Source organism: Enoplosus armatus, chromosome 15 (assembly GCF_043641665.1).
Source record: "Enoplosus armatus isolate fEnoArm2 chromosome 15, fEnoArm2.hap1, whole genome shotgun sequence".
NCBI lineage: Eukaryota > Metazoa > Chordata > Actinopteri > Centrarchiformes > Enoplosidae > Enoplosus > Enoplosus armatus.
In genome coordinates this window covers 20,181,930-20,201,264 of record NC_092194.1, presented here as the reverse complement: position 1 = coordinate 20,201,264, position 19,335 = coordinate 20,181,930, and the positions used below count along the sequence as shown (strand labels likewise).

General features: G+C 40.2%; 2 protein-coding genes across 2 annotated transcripts in view; one reads left to right on the top strand and one right to left on the bottom strand.

The window, feature by feature from the left end:
* nsd2 (nuclear receptor binding SET domain protein 2) overlaps window positions 1–2,352 on the bottom strand; it is a 17,062-nt gene extending 14,710 nt beyond the window's left edge. Inside the window, exon 1 of the mRNA XM_070919934.1 lies at window positions 2,331–2,352. The gene's annotated coding sequence lies outside the window, so the exon portion shown is untranslated. The remainder of the gene's footprint in view (window positions 1–2,330) is intronic.
* Window positions 186–19,335, top strand: letm1 (leucine zipper-EF-hand containing transmembrane protein 1). The gene is made up of 16 exons (XM_070919935.1): window positions 186–264; window positions 5,008–5,065; window positions 5,540–6,032; window positions 9,679–9,822; window positions 10,775–10,912; window positions 11,341–11,544; window positions 11,754–11,873; window positions 12,433–12,564; window positions 12,766–12,924; window positions 13,135–13,263; window positions 13,659–13,691; window positions 14,787–14,921; window positions 15,083–15,276; window positions 16,167–16,199; window positions 17,009–17,165; window positions 18,294–19,335. The coding sequence occupies exons 1-16, from the start codon at window positions 186–188 to the stop codon at window positions 18,444–18,446; spliced, it is 2,361 nt and encodes a 786-aa protein (XP_070776036.1). The 3' UTR covers window positions 18,447–19,335.

Genomic DNA, 19,335 nt, shown 5'->3' with positions numbered 1-19,335 from the left:
TTTCCGATGTACAGTCCTAAATGCGTCGTGGCTTGTTAAAAGCATTCAAGGATTTTGGTATTTCTATGTACCACGTTAGCGGTCCTTTCCTGTCGACATCTTGAACAAACGGTGGCTAGCTAACCGGCTAGCTAGCTTGGCAACATACTGTAACTGATAAAGGTAGCGAGTTCAGACAGAAAGACATGGCGTTAATCCTGTTTACGAGGTCTCGGGCACCTTTAATGAAAACGTCCAGGTCGTTAAAGAACGAATTCAGGAAAGGTAAGTCTTTTTTTAAATGTTAGTTTGTTATGGTCTAGTTAACTCAAATGTTTGTGCTCACAATTAAAGTTGACTTGTCATATTAGCATCTAGGTTAGAGGAGGTATGCCTTTACGGGGGCAGGTGGTCCTGGGTTGGCCCTGTTTGGGTTGTCAGGAAGTTGGTGGATGACTGAATATGACAGGGCAACAGTTAACTGGGCATCACACTCAAAACCGCGTATCATTCATTCTTTTAAGTACTACTTTGCGTCAAGGCTGTATTGTCTGAAATGTTTCGCTTCATCACGATCTCGCGAGACTGGGCAGCTCGAGGCGCCGCACCTTTCTCGTGAGAATTCAAAAAAGGAGGAGAACACGATTAAGGATTTAGGTTTTCTGAGGACAACCTGGAAACCTGGTCTGTTCTGGCTGGCGAGCGCCCCCCCACCCTCCACTGCAGTCTGAGAGGATGCTCGTTGTTGTGGCAGACATTTCCCCTTCTGTTTATTCAGCATCCGCATGATATCTTTATCTAAGCCAGAGGTGGGATTTAAAGCGAGTGTGGCTATTTAGTTTGTTTTATGGTGTGCTGATTTCGTCAAGTTAACCAAAGTGGCTTGTTTTGCGACCATGGAGCGCAATGTATCTCTGTTTATGGTTGGTGTTTAGACGAGATTGTGAACTACAGGAATGGTGATGAATTTTTCCAAACTAGGGCTGACTTTCATTTGCGGTTCATTTTTTTATTATTAAACAGACTGTCCTGTTATTTTATCCATTAAAGGTTTCAGAAAATATATATACAATATATAATATTGTGATATACAATTACAAAAACCATTATAGAGGATTTTTTACATATCACTCACTCACTTCTCACAGATGAATGTATTTAGTTATCATAGCACCACTTTAACTACCTTAAACACTCAACTCCACTTCATTCATTTTATTCATGTCTCCATTTTACAGGAATGCTCTTATTTTTTAAGCAGACTTATCTCTCCACTGACTGATCCTGAACCAGGCATTGGTCAAACTGAATTTAGCTCCAGACCAACTCAGTTATTTCATATCACCACATGTTTTTGATAAGCATAGCATGTTAGCTGTTGTATAACCAGCATGGATATTACAGTGGTGTGTCTCCTTGCACCTTGTTTTTGTTAAATACAATTTATAGGTGTATCACAGCTGTCAGTGAGTGGCGTTGAAAACATTAGCAGACAATTCTACAGAAGAAATTATTTATTGATGTCTTTAGTTTGGTTGGTGCATTAAAGCTGTGCCTATAAATAGATGAGAGGGTCATAAAGGGAATTTGTCTGTCTGCACTGGATGGACTGAGACTGTGCTTTTGGCTTTAGGCCCAGATTATCAGACAAATTGTGATGCTTAGTACATGAGGAAAGGTCAGTCCCTCTTATAACTCCACCTGGAACAGGCTGAGCTTCATTTTCCCATTTTGTTTTCATGTGTGTGCTGAAAATAGTGCTATTACATGCCTGTAGTGTGGTGGGCGGACACAACCTCATATTCTGGTTGAGATGTTAAACATAAAAGCTTCTTATTATTAAAATCACATCTTCAGTCTGTGGAGTATCAGGGTAAGTGATCGGTATACAGAAATGTATTTATTATAGATGAAAAGAGGACATTTCACCTCTGATTTCACTGAGTTATTGATAATTATTGCCAGATGAGTGGTCCCAGCTGTAACTGACTATGAATAAATAACCAAGAAAATCTTCAGCTTGACTTTCATAGTAATAGTGACCAAGAGCTGCTGGGCTTTAGGTCCTGCTGTGACTGCTGAACTTTGACCAGTATGCTGTCTTTATTGCTGTCGTCAAACAAAGGTTGTAAGGTCAGAAGTAGTAAAGATTATAGCAGATTATCTAACACATCGTCAATAAACGACACGAGAAACAATTTCTGTCGTGATAACGTGATGGTACACATGCATCGGTGTAGGTGCACCATTAGTGGTTTGTGAGGGGGCATCTGCAACAACACATGGAGCATTGTATTTATTTATTTAGAGTGTTTACTGTTTTTTTTTTATGTGGTTTATCCAGCTGAGACCACTGTCATTTAAACTCACTTCACACGCTGCCTGAAAATGTTTCAGTGTGACTGAGTGTTGTCCCAGGGGAAATGACGTCATACTTTATGGGTACTTGGAAAGGAAGATGTTTGACATTTGAGAAGCCACATAGTCAGAAAGTCAGACATATCAAAATGAAGTCTTGACTTAAGCTTACTAACATTCTGTCCCATAAACATGCTTGTTCTCAGTCCATGTCACTGTTGTCTAAGCTACGGCTTGTTTTCAAGTGGCCACTGTGGAGCTAAACAAATGTATAAAGAATATAGGTGAAGTGAAGTAAACCTTCTCGCAATAGCCCTGAATTTAGAGCACAAGATTGTACTGTTTGGTGTTCTGGCGATGCTCTGGATCTAATGCAAAGAAACATCTGTGATGGGAGATATCCAGTTGAAACCGGTCCTGTTCTTTTGCTGCTACATTTTCACTCAGATTTACATGTGAGCTCACACAAACAGCAGTTGATTTCATCAAATTCAATAGATTGTTAGATGTGCAGTTAATAACTTAAAAACCCCCCAGCAGGTATGGCTTGTATCTGTACTGCAATAGTCAAAACAACAACTGATGTGTCATTATTCAACCTCATTACAGGAGCACTTCAAAGATCTGACTCCAGGCCTGTTTGGTGATATGCTGCTCACACGGTGAATGAGGAAGTGTTATTAGACTGCCGTTTTAGCACCTCACAGTCAGACAGCTGCAGGCAGGGCAGAGCATGACCTAGTCATGACCTTACAAGGCCAGGCCTAGTTTAGTTTGAGTCAAGACCAGATCCAAACGGGACCATAACTATAGTAAATAAAGTCCTACCCAACACCAAAATGGCAACAGCAGTCAGCAGAGATTCAAATGTTTCTGTAGAAGCCCTGTATTGTAGTCATCAACATCCAAGTTGTGCAGAATTTAAACACATTTCATAGGAGTTTGGATCAGGGGCAAGTTCACTAGCTTCAGTCAACATGCTTCATGAAATGCACAATACAATTCCTTGCTTTAAATAATGCTAATCTTTCATGAGGTATTATCGTGTGGAACATTTCCCAAATTCATGAAAATGTATAAAGCTAAACTTCCTACTGAGGTTTAGTAATACTTTAGCATACTTGGTTTTATATTTCTGTGGTTAGTAGACAAAATCTTTGTGCTTACTGGAATCATTTTGAGTTTTACTTTTGCTTGAATGAGGTTTTGTGCATGAGCCGTGATCTCTTCTGTGTTCTGCAGTTTTGTGGCTACACAGCAAGCAATGACCACACTGCCGGAGAAGCTAAACATTAACCTGTATTAAAAAAAGCTAAATTAATCTTTTAAATTAAGTCTAAGTGTTATTTGTCTGCTCTGTAGTTTGTACGTACAACTTGTATTGCGTGTCTTCTGTTAAAAGGTTCTTTTGTTTTTGGAGAGTTTTTCCTTATCTGAAGCAAAGGCATGAGAATAGAGGGCGTCATATGCTGTAGAGATTGCAAATTTGTACCATGGCATAGTACAAGTTATGTAAGACATTAGGCCATTGTAGGACCACAGCTTACCTGTATAGTTTTTGTGTATCTATAGTGTGCCATACATTTGCATACTGATCAAGACACAGCAGATTTTATTGTAGCTCCATTGTGATTTCTGATAGATATACTTTTATACGCCGTTGTATTATTTGAAGACAAACGTTACAAAACGTTAACGAGTGAACAAGTGCACTGAATACATTATGGGTGTAGTGTAATAAATCATAGCGGTCAGTTCAGAAATGATCTACCTCGTGACATATCCTGGACTGAAGCTTGAATGTGAAACCAAAACTATAAAAACCTCAGCGGGATAAAACCACAGAGGAAACACTAGCAGAGTGTAGCTGCTTGTACCGGCCAGGCGAATGGTATGGGGTTAGGTACTCTACTGTATTTCCAGCATTTTCTTTCTGTGCAACAGTAGCTGGCTGTTCAGCCACAAAGGTGAAACTGTTCCAGTAAAATCTGTGTCCTCCTGGCTGCCAGCCACAGCCTGTCATGTTCAACCAGGCCTTGCTGGATTCACTCCAGCCAGCCATGTGAGAGCCAGAGGAAGGGCGTGGCTAGGCCATGTGCTCTGAGATGATTGGTTGGAAGTGTCTCACCACGCCGCCCTCTCTCTGCATGTACGTCACACTGAAGGCGGCCTCCGGGGTTTGGGAGCCCCACTGTGGGCCTCACTGAGGGTGTGAATACCCTGTCCTCTAAGAGAGATCAGTGTAAAGATAATAACAGAAGAATAATACACACTACAGATATCATACACTACAATTTATTAAACATTAAGCAGCAAAGATTATCTTTGAAACTAGTATAGAAAAATGAAAATAAATAATTCAATAGAAACTGTCTTCAAAGTGATTTGTACCATGTGGTAAAGGTGAAAGGCCTGTCCAAGAGTGCAGCAGACTTTTGTTATTTTGTTATTCGTTGATAGACCATTATGAAAGACCAGGAGTGACTTCACTTTATATCATGTTCTTCTGGGTCAGTGAATTCAAAAATAATATTGCATTCATGTATCAGACCAGCAGATCAGCCTGCAGATATCATGAAATCCCTGAGTACACTCTGCGTGTGTTTGTGTCTGTCTAATGGCTTCTTATCAGAACCCAGCTGCTCATGGTTTTTTTTTTCTTCCTTTCAGGGAAAGCACAAGATAGTGCCTGTTTCAACTGCACAGCACTCAGACTCTCCAGTCAAAAGTAAGTCAAATTGAATGAAGGGGCTTCCACAGTGTCTGCATTTTCTGAAAACATCTGAAAATAACTTGCATAATATGAAAACTTAAGACTTTAAAAGGTCAAGCATGCAGGATCATTTATAGCTTTTAAGACTTAAATTCAGTTTTAGAGGTCTTTAAAGCTTTGTGGTTTCTTGGATGCTGCTTTTATGTTAGATACCTGAGCCTGATTGAAGTCTTTGGAACTCTCTGCCCCACATGCCCCTTATCTTAAATCTAATGTCCAGACCATTCTTCTGATATTTTATACTTGGTCTTTTGCTAATTTTAACTGGGATTTGACTTGTGCTTGACCAATTCTCACACCCACATTTTCTGAAATGTCATGCTAGTAAAAGTCTTTCACTTAAAAACTTCAAACTTACTTTTTATGTAATTTAATCTAAGACTCAGTCTGAACTGTATTCTGAAGCTCTTCATCCTGTTGTCTCCTTAGACTTGATGGACTCCGACTGGGCAGTTTGTCCCAGGTTTCTTCACTCGGTCCTTCCCTCCCCTTGTCAGATGGCTATGTGGGCCCCTGTCAGAGTACAGACTCACAGCGGCTCCTCTGTGCGTTTGTGTTGGGGGCCTCCTCTTCACCGTACCCTGCAATCTCAACGGGGTCCCAGTGGATGATAGCACGGCCGCAGGACATCCCTGGTGTCAGGTGGATACACACCTCGAGGAGGAGATGGGACGACTCCAAGGTGGAGAAGTCACTGCGTTCGTTGAAGGACAAGAAGAAGAAGCTGGAGGAAGGAGGGCCGGTGTACAGCCCGACGCTGGACGCAGAACCTGTGAGAAGGACCCTCCGACAGCGGGTTATAGATGAAATCAAGCACTACTACCACGGCTTCAGGCTGCTGTGGATTGATACCACCATTGCTGGCCGAATGTTGTGGCAGGTGCTGAACGGACACCCGCTGTCCCGCCGCGAGAGGAGACAGGTGAGGTCTGCAGGGAAGGAAATATAGGCTTATTTATTGGGGAACAAATATGTTTAGATTATGTTTTTACTACATTTACCTTGGGACATGCTTTGCTTGTAATGTACTCGGATGCAACCGCTACCAGGCTTCACATTCATACACCCATTTGTACAATTGGCTTATGAGCAGCTCCATTGGTGTAAATATGTTTCAGTTGTTTCTTCAGGGCCTGACACACACCCAGGCCTGTCCAGCTTTGTTGTGCATGGATACCAGTCTTTTAGCACGGTATCATGTATGTCACCATCAAGTGCATATTTACGACCCTTTTACAGATTTCAAACGAGTCAGCTGGAAACATTAAAAAGACAGCCAAAGATAGCACTATAAGCATTTCATGTAGCTAACGTTAGCTTAATCGTCTAGCTAGCCACGGCTGCTAAAATCCGCCACAGACAGTTGTCATATTTCATTGTCATTTTTTAAGGATCTCAAATGGTCATTTGTCATGGTGTAAACAGCATTATATGCTGTACAGGAAAGGAATGTTTGTGAAAGGTGTAGTAACAGTAACTAATGGCGGTGACCACGTCTGGCGATTATATGTATTCTGTCAGCTATCTTAACAGAAACCATTCAAAGGTCTGTTCAATGGTCTGTTCAATTGTAGAAAATTATATTTGAACAGAAAAAGTGGTGGATAAACCTTGAGTCCATCAGCCAGTGTTTCCAGTGAAAGAGAGCTCAGTTTACAGAGCAGATAACCAGCATGAGTTTAGAGATCAGAGTTGACTGATCACGGTTTAAGTCCGACATCCCAGACATCTTGTTCTATAATGTTTAATCCACAGCTCTCAAACCTAATGGGATCAATTATAGAAATTGGCTGCACGCTGAGTGTTGATTCACCAGGCACTGAGCAGATTGTGCTGCTTTATTAGAGCTCTTTCGCAACAAGCTTTTACGTATTGCTTCAAAAAACTTGCAGTAGAAAAAAAACAAAAACAATCATAACTGCTTTTTCTAAAAGGTTTGCAGCAACTGATGATATATGATATCTGCTATGTGATGATATGTCTTAAAATAACTATAAAATAAACAAAATATAAAATGCCACTTGGTTGAAACGTGCTATTACGTTGCAAGGGGTATGATTTGGGTCTAATTAGAATTTAATTGGTAAGGCAATCATATTATTTGTAAATATTTGGATAACCTAAGTTAATAATTCTGTTTAGGTTTTAATCTTTTTTTTTTTTTTAGAATCTACAGTCACCTACTGTACTTTTGCAAGTAGTGAAGTATTAAAACATTAAAAGGACAGACTCTCATATTCTTTGACTTGATCTGGTCCTTGTTCAGTCTGCAGTCTGACGTTCAGAGGAAGTCTGGATTGAGGCCCAGTGCCCACTGCAGTCATCTAATGCCGGTGCTGGCACTCAGGTGTCATTTCAGGGAAGCTCAGGTCACACTCACTGTTACCATGTCCCTCAATAGTACAGGATGATACAGACTTAGTGCACATGATTGGCAAGTTGAGAATGCTCCTCTTAAAGTGTGAATTACTGAGTTGCTGTTGTGGTTGTCTGGGAATCTTTCCATGTGCTTTGGCTGAGATACTTGGCCAAATTCAAAATTCACCAACTGCCATTTAACTAGATAAAGTGCATTAAAACAAAAACATTACATTTGAAATGATGGTGGTTTATCAACCAGAGTGGCTGAAATGTACAATTCTTGAATATCCACATTCAAAAATGTACAATGAAGATTAAGCCTACCTTAATCATCACACTTAACTGAATGTCTTTAATGTTACCTTGGCAAGGGTATTTTAGCTAAGCTAGCTCCACGTGTATATGTTTATTTGATTAAGTTAAACTGCAGAAATGTATAACCACAGAAACAGACCAAACTCTTGTTGAGTTTGGGCAGTATACACTTACAGACATCAGGGCAGAGGCATGTTTACAATGTAGTTTCACAAGTCACACCGACATGTGATGACAATGGTGCCTCTCGTGCTTTACAAAGGGATGGTGCAACAGTACAGTGAAGAGCTGAAATGTGCCAGGTCCCCTTTTCAGTGACTCATTTCCAACCAGCTACAAGATTTTTATTAATTTATTTTGCTGCCGGAAAATGAATGGGAAACTGACTCATAGCATGTTTATCTTTATTACTTCTAGTCAGATTAACCATTTAAATCCCCTTATCTAAGTTACAGTCTCCGATGCAATAGTGCATAGGTACATACAGTTGGCCACTGATGGTCAGAATTTAATATCTTAATATTAATATGATCTTTTTTCCGATATAAAATAATCAATGATTTTTAATGCAGTGTCACTGCAGTGAATTACATCAGACAAATTAATTAAACAAATTTTTCTTTCAATCATTCAACTGGACAATATAACACGATATTATATCACATATTGATATGGTTCCAGTGAAAGTGAAACAATATACAATATAATTTTTACCAAGCCCTGCAGTATATACATTCAACATGTGTCAAGCTCTGTGTGATTCTGCTGAAGTAACAGTGGAAATAAAGCCTCACCGCAGAGCTAATAGCTGCTGGTCAGTGCTGATGAGGACCCCGGTTTTCCCCCCCCCCCATTAAACCCACACCACCAACCCATCTGCACCTTTTCAAATGCAGCTGACTCCCTCGGAGCGCATGTCCCGAGCCCATCTACACCCCATTCATCTAACCTGGACTGGTTTTGCCTCCTTAATCTCCTCCTTTCATATTCACTTACAATACTCAGGCCTCTGTTTAAGGCTCCTTCTATTTTAATCTGCCACCCCCTCCTCCCTCCTTTGATGTGGAACTCAGGGAGATGATATACATGTCAATGGGCCTGTGGACAAAGACCTTTTCACTCACGCTGGCCTAAATCCTTCACCCTACTTTTCCACTGACATGCAGGTGGAAAGGGCGGAGAAAGAAGGACTCATGTTTTGGCCTTCTCCCCTCTGGGCCATTTCTGTAGATGGCTGGTTGGGATTGTGTCCTGGGTCGGTCAGTAAGCCACAGTTGGACAGCTGTACAATGAAGTAGACTACTGTTGGCCTGGTACTTCTATACTGTCAGGATTGTTCAGGTCCGTGCTGAACAAATGTGCTTCCCGTTGGCTCAAGTGGACAGTTTCTGAGCCTTGTGAGGCAGAATGTTCACTGTGGTCCACAGCTCCATGCAAATAAGGCACCAATGAATTAGGAGGTTTCTGTTGCTCTGGGGATGTATGGCCACAGGGTTAAAAGTGCTGACTGTTGAAACTGTTATTAGAGGGATGGAGCAGGGTGATTGTACCAAGGGACAAAGGAAGATGAGGTAAACGTTTTCACATGGTTCCCTGTCGGCTTTTCCTCTCTCTGCTGCTCTCTGCTGCTCTCTGCTGGAGGCATACACAAACTTCAGCCTGGAGGAAATCAGTGGTACTTGGAGGCCTATGCCCTGCATGTTCTGAAAAGCCATCTTTATTGTTGAAAATCCAAACACAAGCAGAAACTGGTTTACGTGGTCATCGGCATCAGTTTCTCAATACCAACCACGGGCATTTAAAATAATCTCCACAGTTCTTCAAGACACACACATTTTCCTCACTTTGAAGGAGTCCATTCTAATTCCAGTTTTTCCAAATGTTCTCTCTAGTTCCTCAGAACGTGTGCAGACGTCTTCAGACTTCTTCCCTTCCTGGTGTTCATCATCGTCCCCTTCATGGAGTTCCTGCTCCCTGTAGCTCTGAAACTCTTCCCCAACATGCTGCCGTCCACCTTCGAGACACAGTCAAAGAAGGTAATCCATTTTGTTTCAGACTGAAGCTGCGTGATACAGACAGTCAAATCAAGTTTGGGGATTATTTTGCTAGCTGTTTTAGTCCAGTTTCGGGTCTACATTGTGGTTTGAGACACAGTAGCTCAACTAAGGCTGCAACTAACAAATATTTTCATCATCAGATAATCTGAAGATTAATCGGTTAATCATTTTGTCAGCTCAAGGTGATTTATGCAAATTTGCTCGTTATATTTAGTCCAAAAACCCAAAGATATTCAGCTCACTATCATATATGACAGAAAGTAAAGCATCTAATCGTCACACAGCTGAAACCAGAGAATGTTTGGGAGTTTATCTTAATTATTCTGCAGGTTGATGTTTCTAAATAATAAGTCTTAGCAAAATCAATATTGCAGTCTCAGTGAGATTATATGCAGATTTGAATAATATCACTTCACTGGATGAGGATCCGTGACTTGAACTTTCACCCAGGATCCTGATGAGGTGATCAGGCTGTTGTGTCATCCTGACGAGGGTTAATCCCACTTACGGTCTTATCCATAACATAACCAGATCCGTGACCTGTTGTTCTGCACTGTTTACGTTTGGCAACGCTTATAATCATGCAGTGTAAAATACCTTATTTAACGCATGTTCTTTCACATGTTTGTTTTTTTCTTTTACTTCATGTTGTCTTAATCGGTGTCAATCTTTGTAGAATACATTATGCTGGTGGTATTGTTACAGACTATACTGATAAATGAATAGTTTATACTGACACACTGACCTCACGTATCATGTCAAACAGTACTACAAGACTACTTTTGACAATAAATTATAGATATATTTCTTTGATTTCATCCCATTTCCTCACGTAGTTTATAAGATTCAACAAAATGTCATTCATTATAGTTATTTACGTGCAATGGGGAATCATTTTCACCTCATTGAATTTGTAACCTGTCGTTTTTAGGAGGAGAGGTTGAAAACGGAGCTGAGAGTCAAACTGGAGATGGCCAAGTTCTTGCAGGACACCATCGAGGAGATCGCTCTGAGGAACAAGGTCGCCCAGGGCAACGTGACGGAGGAGTTCTCCACCTTCTTCCAGAAGGTTGGTGGCAGTGTTCACTGAGACAGGGCATCATGGAATGAGTGAAAACACAGACTCAGCACTGCCTTCTGGTGGTGGAAACAATGAAGTGTCTTTGGTTGGTGTACTGTACATTAAATAGTATATGCAATATACTATTATATAAATGATACAAAATAGTTGCTTGATAGTTCAGTTTATTTTATACAGTTATAAGTAAATCTGCAATAGGTTGCTGTTCTGTTAACTTAAATGTAAATTAAAGTTTCATTTCAATATTTCTTGCGGGTGAGAACTGTGGCTCTCAGTTAAATAACCTGTTGCAGTCTCACGTCATGATTTAGGTTTTTAAAACACATATTTTTGCACAAAGCTCTGGCCTTTCAGATTTTTAGCAGACCTTCCTCGTCCAGAATGATTTACAAGCCATAACTTTTTCATCTTTGCAGATACGGGACTCTGGGGAGCGTCCCAGTAATGAGCAGATCATAAAATTCTCCAAACTGTTCGAGGATGAGCTGACTCTGGACAACCTGACCCGACCTCAGCTGGTGGCTCTCTGCCGTCTCCTGGAGCTCCAGTCCATCGGCACCAACAACTTCCTCCGCTTCCAGCTCATCATGAAGCTGAGGGCCATCCGTGCAGATGACAAGGTATGAACCTCAGTGGTAAAGTTCCAGTGGATCCTCTGGAAATGATCACATTGATCACACAGTCAGCTAGACTTTCATAAACAGTAAAAATCAGAAGGTAATAGAGGTAATAGGTACAGCACTTTAACTTTTCTTTACATTTTATTTTGAATGTTTACGTTTCTTTGACACAATTAAAAAGGAAGGAACTCTGTGCTCTGTTCATCCAGCTGATAGCAGGGGAAGGGGTGGAGAGTCTGAACGTGAACGAGGTGCAGGCGGCCTGTCGCGTCAGAGGGATGAGATCTCTCGGAGTCACAGAAGAACGACTGAGAGAGCAACTCAGCCAGGTAACAACAGAGAACAGAGATGGAGGACACGTTCAGGATTTAACTCTCTGGAACGCATACATCCATTTTCCTCAGTTGCAGAAGTTAAACGTTATTGTGTTGCTGCCTTAAGATAACCAATTATTGTTCCATTTTTTGGTGTATTACACTTAAATCATCACTGTAAAATGACATTGACAAGATTTGACTGACTGTAAAAAAGAGAATACCAATATGTTTAACATTAGAGCTAATATTCTATGCTGGTTTTTAATATCTTTAAAATTTAGCCATTTAATGACTTACAAAGGATATGCTTTATTAAACAAATGAAACATGCAAAATCAAATCTAACCCCTTTGAGGTCAGAGAGGTCTCTGCATGTCTGCAGTGGATTGAGTTGATTTCAATATCTGAAGCCACAACACCTGAAAACTGAAACCTTTTTTTCTCAGAGGTTATTTTGACTCAAAACAATAACGTTGTGGATGTTTAAGGAGATTTTAAATGGTCTCGCTGTTGTCCACGTTAGATCACATATTTGCCATAACCTCGGTCATGTTGTGTCCGGCTCTTGTAGTGGCTGGAGCTGCATCTGAACCAGCAGATCCCCACGTCCCTGCTGCTGCTGTCTCGAGCCATGTACCTCCCCGACACCCTTTCCCCCGCCGACCAGCTGAAGACAACACTGCAGACGCTGCCTGAGATGGTGGTATGTTAAGAGGCCAGAGCTGGGATGTGCAACTTTATTGTGGTCTTGTTTGCCATGGTGAAATGATAATACCTAGTTGAACATTGACATTTTAACTATACAATGAAATGAGGCTTATTAGGTTTTAAACAGTAAACAGTTTAGTTTTCTAAAAGTAGGTATTTTGGTGCAACTATCCATACTCTCTCCTCTCCTCTCCAGACAAAGGAGGCCCAGCTGATGGTGGCAGAGATGGAGCTCTCCAAAGTGGACAATAAGTCCAAGGTGGAGGCCACGCTACAGGAGGAGGCGGTCATACGCCAGGACAACAAGGACAGGGAGATGGAGAGATTGGCGGATGCTGCAGAGAAAGCTGCCAGGGTAAAAACTCTGATCATTTGTTTTTATTGTTCCAGAAAATATTCGCGTTCCTTCGACAAAAATATGTCTTTCAAAATGTTTTGATGGAGGTACCAACATATGACACGACACACCTGTTTCCATGCCAGCTCATTCATTGCTCTATTAACTTTATTTAGCCCTGTTGCTCTTTGTGTGCTTGACCTGTTGTCCCGTCGCTGTCTCCTGCAGGAGGGTGAGTTGGATCTTGAAGCAGAGAGGATGAAGCGCAGCCACTCAGATGCAGAGCTGGCTAACGGCGACATGGCTGCTCAGTCAGAGACACTGAGGGACACAGCACCTGTCATAGAAGCAATCAAGGTAATGTCTCAAAACATACAGTCTGCGAGATCAGCACATTTTTGTCAAATGCTGCTTACATTTATTTTTACTTGTAGTTGCAAGTTGGATATAAAACTCATACTCATTAATAATCATACTTTTCTACATACGGTGTTTAAAAATGACTAAAATAACAAACGGCGTCGTCTCTACAGCTATGCTAAGAAATCATTAGCTTATTAACTAACATACCAAATAAATAAAATAACACAGAAACTACATTTACCGAGGATTTTATTGTAAAGCTTTACCCAGTAGTACTGCTAAGCCTTGACCTGCACAAATCATTAATGTTTGATATTCTTTGTGGACACAATTTGTTTCTCTCACTTGTTGCCTCATTTTATCACTTCTGCATCTTCTGTACCGCACAGTTTGAACAGTGGCAGACATTCCTGCGCTTCCAGGTTAGGTTTAATGATGTCTCCCCCCAAATGACCCCTCACGTCCATACCAGTTCATCCCTGCACGCACACTATCTGGTCTTTCTCTGAGCGGACCCAGATGAGGGTTAAACAGTACTTGCATACAATTCTGGCATTTGTTTTAACTATTTCAGACTGCCATTTGATCTCAGGTTCAGGTCTCAGTAGTGAGAACATAATCCGAATTACAGGAAATAACCTCTAAATGAAAGGTTTTATGGGTGCGATGAGACGAATGTTGACATCAGCCTGCAGAGGAAAATGAAGTGAGGGCAAACCACAAATGCTCATATTCAGCTTTGTGTGTTCTTAAGTGGGATGAAAAGCAGACGAGGTGAGTCATAGCAAAGAGTGCAGACGAATCACAGTCACGGACTGGAATCAAATTATATTTTCCTTTTTTTTTGACTAGAATGAGATATTTTGGACCATTTAAGCCTAAAGTATAGGCATGTATTATTTCAAATAAAACAAATTGTAGTGTGGACAAACAATCAGTAGTCATGGTCAACATTTCCTTTTTTATTATAGAAAACCTTCGAGTTGAAATGGTTAAAGAAATGCTAAATAAGATGAGCAAATTCTGTTTGGCCCACATCTATATGGACTTCTCCTTCTCTTTTCCTTGTCGATCCTTCCAGGCAGTGTCACTGTCCCAGTTGAACCTTTCCCTCTCTAACTATCAGCCTTCGTAGTTCCACAGGGTCCTCTTCGTCATGTGGTAACGTGCTTTTGGGGTTATGGGGAGAATCCCAGTGTCCTCTAGAGCTTCCCTCTTTTACCCATTTTGTGTGTTTGGGTTGGTCTCTTATGTGGGTTTATATTAAAAGCACATGTGGTACTTGTTAAGTGAATGCACTTTTTGACCTACTTCTTAAAGTAACTGGAGTGCATACATCCATTTTGGAGGGGAAATATGACCATAAACTGCATTGTTTAGCATTCAATATCTAAAAAAAGCAGTTGTAATTTAGTCTGCTTTAAGGGACAATGTAACAAGGTTTTATTTATCCAAGCAGTGGATTTCATTTCTCACATTTAGGAGCAAATTTCTTTAATTGTATGTTTGTGTTCCAGGGTGAGGAGATCACCAAAGAAGAGATTGACCTGTTGAGTGATGCCTGCTCAAAGCTGAAGGAGCAGAAGAGGCTGTTGACTCTGGAGAAAGAAGAGCTCGAAGAACTGAAGGATGATGTCCAGGAATACAACGAGGTACCTGTCTTAGACTTGTAATCCCTGCAGAGAGACGAGAGTTAAGATTTCCTGCCACTCAAATCAAAGGTTTTAGAGGGTTTAAGAGGATTTCTTCAGACAATGTGTTTGAATGTGAATGTTTGTGTTTCAGTTGTGTATTCATGCCTGTTTTTTTCCAGGATCTGGAAGAGATAAAGAAGGAGCTTTCCAAGACCGGCCAAGAGAAGGCGCTAGAGGAGTCGAAGGCGAGCCAGCGTCTGTCTAAGAGGGTGAACCGTATGATCGGTCGCATCGACAAGATCATCCTGGAGCTGGAGAAGGACAAGGTCATCCTGGACGGACAGATGGACAGCGGGACCACCCCACCTGTCGGGTAAGAGCTGAACATCTTATTATAACCACTACGCTGCTGTATGTGCTTTCATTCTAAGTTGCTACTGTACATCCAGTTTGTAATAAATGTTTAAAGTATAGGGCTGGCAATACATCCTGATACAAGCTTCGGCAGGTCACAAATATATTGCAAAAAAAAGGCTCAGCAAAACAGCGGGGCACTGAAGTTTTTAGGAAACGTAACTCAAACAGGAGGAAATAGTGCATTTATTGGGGATTATTTTCAGTGGCAGATTCATCCACATTTTGTGCTTTTTGGTGCTGAAAAGAAATAAGCATTTTACCCAAAATGTTGAACTGTTTCTTTAAGAAAGATGCTCTGCTCTGCTGTAGCTGTGGTACATGTGTGGACATGAAAGTTGTGAATGATGCAAAGTCAACTTTTTGATGGAGGGGACAGTCTTCATCAGCACAACTGAAAGAGGTCTCTTGTCAGTAAACACTGGCCTTTGTACAAACAACCAATGTTGTTGTTTATCTGGTGAGAAGAGTCCCATAATTCAGTTGTTTACTACTAAACTGCTGTAGGAGCTCACGCAGCTGATTTATGATTCCTCTTAAAATGTTGACTTTGTGTCTTTTCCTTTGACTCTCAGGACATAAAACGCTATAAAGTTAGCTCAGATTTTAAAATGTTATTATATGTCTCTTCTTTTTTTATTTTAGCAGTGATCAGTTGATATTTTGTGACTATCATCATCTTCATCATCACTGTCATCTTCATCATCATTACTTTCATTGTGAAATGGTGGTGGAGATAAAACAAGGAACAAAAGGTTTCCCAGAGGAAAACAAACATATACTGTTAGTTATCAAGTGTTGCCAGTTTAAAAACCAAATTTAAAACCTGATTCATTTAAAATTTCACAGATTATTCTTTACTAAACGTAGTGATGCCACAAGGTAAGCTGGACTGTGGTAAACCGCCATTTTGCTTGCTTGCCAAATGCTAACATTGCATCATGGTTGTCAACCGTCAGCTGCTGAAACTGTGCTGTAAAGGATCAAAACGCTTCCATTTCTGCTCCCTACACCAAAGTGCTACCCACTGGTTGCTGTGCTCCCACTTTAATACACAGTTTATGTTCCTTTGTTTAGTTCTTGTCATGGATGTATGACCTATACTGAGGATTAACTAATATCAGTGTCTGATTTAATAATGCAGAAGTCAATATTTAATTGTGTTGAAATGGCTAAATTACCTTGATTGTTTTTGCTGCCATTTCGGAGTTACCTATGTTTAAAGTTGCCCAGAACAGCTTTAAACTGCCAAGTCAATTTTATTTATAGCCCAATATCACAAATCACAAATCACAAATTTGCCTCAGGGGGCTTTACAATCTGTACAGCATACGACTCCCTCTGTCCTTAGACCCTCGATTTGGATAGGAAACACTCTCCGAAAGACATTTTTAGAGGGGAAACAATGGAACAACCGTCCCTCTGCCAGGACGGACAGACAGGAAATAGATGTCATGTGTACAGACGTCTCTTGCATGTCTGTCCATCCTGGGAGAGAGAGCTGTTAATTTTAAGGAGCATTTTCAGCATGAATGAACTTTTGAGGCACTTTTGACCAAAATTGAGTAGAAATTGATCTTGAAAATCAGTTTGATTGGTGTGATCTGGGAACCTCGTATGCAGCATGTTGACCTCAGACTTCTCCACCACATTTTCATTACATTTCGTCACACACCGTTTCCTGTATGCAGTCTGTTCTACACCTTCAGGGAGAACCTCATCAGCATCGACGAGCTGATCGGCGTCATGCGTCAGATCCAAAACATTCCAGAGCACAAGCTGCAGAGCATCGCTGAGGCCCTCGACGACAACAAGGACGGGAAGATCGACATCGACGACGTCATCAAGGTGCGTTCACAGGACGACAGAAAGTCAGGAATACTTCCCTCATTTATGTTGTGTTTTTCTAATTACCAGATAAACGCTCTGAGTTGTGTTTTAGAGAGATTTAACATGTGGATATTAGCAAGTGTCGCTAATGATTTAAATTTTACACTTCACTTGAAAAGTTCAGTGCTGTTACAATACAGTTTTACCATTTAGAGCCAAACTTCTGCTTCAAGTCAAAGGTACGTACAAACCATGATGCAAATATAAACACAAGAGCTGATTCATCACCAAAATTCAAAACTACAGTTTAGGGCTTTTAATGTTGGATAACTACAGAAACACAAGTTTTCTGATAGTGAAAGGTTTGTTTGTTTGTTTCAGTTTGTAAAGCAGTAAAATTGTTTCAATTATGACGATAACGATAGAAACAAAAAAATGGTACACTTTGGTTGAAAATAAATAATATACGTGTAAGTTATTTGGTGGGACCTTTTTAATTGTTAGTTGTAAGTTGCCTAAGTTACCAAACAAAAATGTTTATTATCTTTACAAATCAAACATTTGAGCAGTGACATTTAGGTAGAGGTAACTTATGATGTTGATTAACCTTTAATAAGTGATTATCGTTGTTGGAGTGTACTAGTTTATTGTTTCCTAACTTTTTAGCTACAAATACCAAAAAACAAATGCACATTTTAATGCCTTTTATAGTTTATTGATCTGGCTTCCAGCTGCAGCAACATCTGAATTTATTTCACACGAAAACCTGATTTCTGAGGCTAGGTTTTAGTAATCATTTTGGAATAAAAAAAAATGTCTTTTTGATGTAAATTTTTGTGTTTGTGTTTCTCTCACTGGTCTGAAGTGAAAACTGTCACATACTTCCATGCATCAATCTAACGACAGCAGTGGGGTTGTTGGCATATCTTGCTCGTCAAAGCTGATCAAAGCACTTGCACAGTCCTGATGACGCATATTAGGAGTTGAACAGTTAATAAATATCATCTATGGAGGTTTTTCTCCCAAACTTAACATTGATTGTTTCTTATTTAGCCATTCATTTTTAATATTATATAGAAATACTTAAGACTCAAGACCAGGTTTATGGGGGCTTTAATGAATTCCTTTTGTCTTACATCGTCTCAGGTGGTGGAACTGATCGACAAGGAGGACGTGGACATCTCCACCTCTCAGGTGGCTGACATCATGGTGATGCTGCAGAAGGAGGAGAAGCTGATAGAGAAGGAGAAGGCCAAAGAGAAGGCGGAGAAAGAAAAGGCAGCCACACTCAACAGCTAACTCCTTTTCCACAAAAGGCACGTAGCACTTGTAAAAAAAAAAAAAAAAATGACCACTGAGAAGTTTTTGACTGGTACCCGGACACAGAAACTCTGGACACCAGATCGTTCTGGATGAGTCACGAGAGTCCCGAGGTAACCGCTGCTTTCTCAAAATACCATTTCAACATTAATGGAGCTCTTAAAAAATTTTAAAAAAAGAAGAAGAAACTCACAAAAGCTAAAATAACTTAAATTGCCATTATGTTAAGCTCTCCTGGACTAATCATGTATTATGTGTTGATCTTTGGTTTTGTGTAATTTAATTAATCATCATTATTGAAATAGGGAACACGGTGACGTGAAACCATGGTTGTTCTCCCAACTTAAGAGTTTGCAAACGGGAAAAACTGATCAATGATTATGTTTGGAAAATATATTAGAAGATTTGTTGCTGAAAGTTTGAGGTGAACCGTCTTGCCTTTCATTTCATTCACGTCATCATCTCAGAGAAATGAGAGATCATTTCTGGACTTTCCACAGTAAAAAACATTGTCATCATCATCATCATCACTCAGTTTCTTTTCCTCTCCGATGTTGTTCCTCCATCGTACTCCCTCATTGTAAAGTAATGTGTTATTTTCCCTGAATTGTACTTGGACATCATAGCTTTTTGCCGACTGGAGGATGTGTAAATGGTGGCTGCAACCAAATATATAATTTCACACAGCGTATAAATTCATTAAAAAACATCAAGTTTAAAGTGTTGAATTTAAAAATGCTATTTATGAATTCTAGCAATAAAAAAAAAAAAAAAATCATAGCTTTACGTTCATCATTCCCACTAAAACAGAAGTAAACGCTGTTGAAGTGTTGGACTGAAGTTAGCGGCATTTATATTCATATTAAAA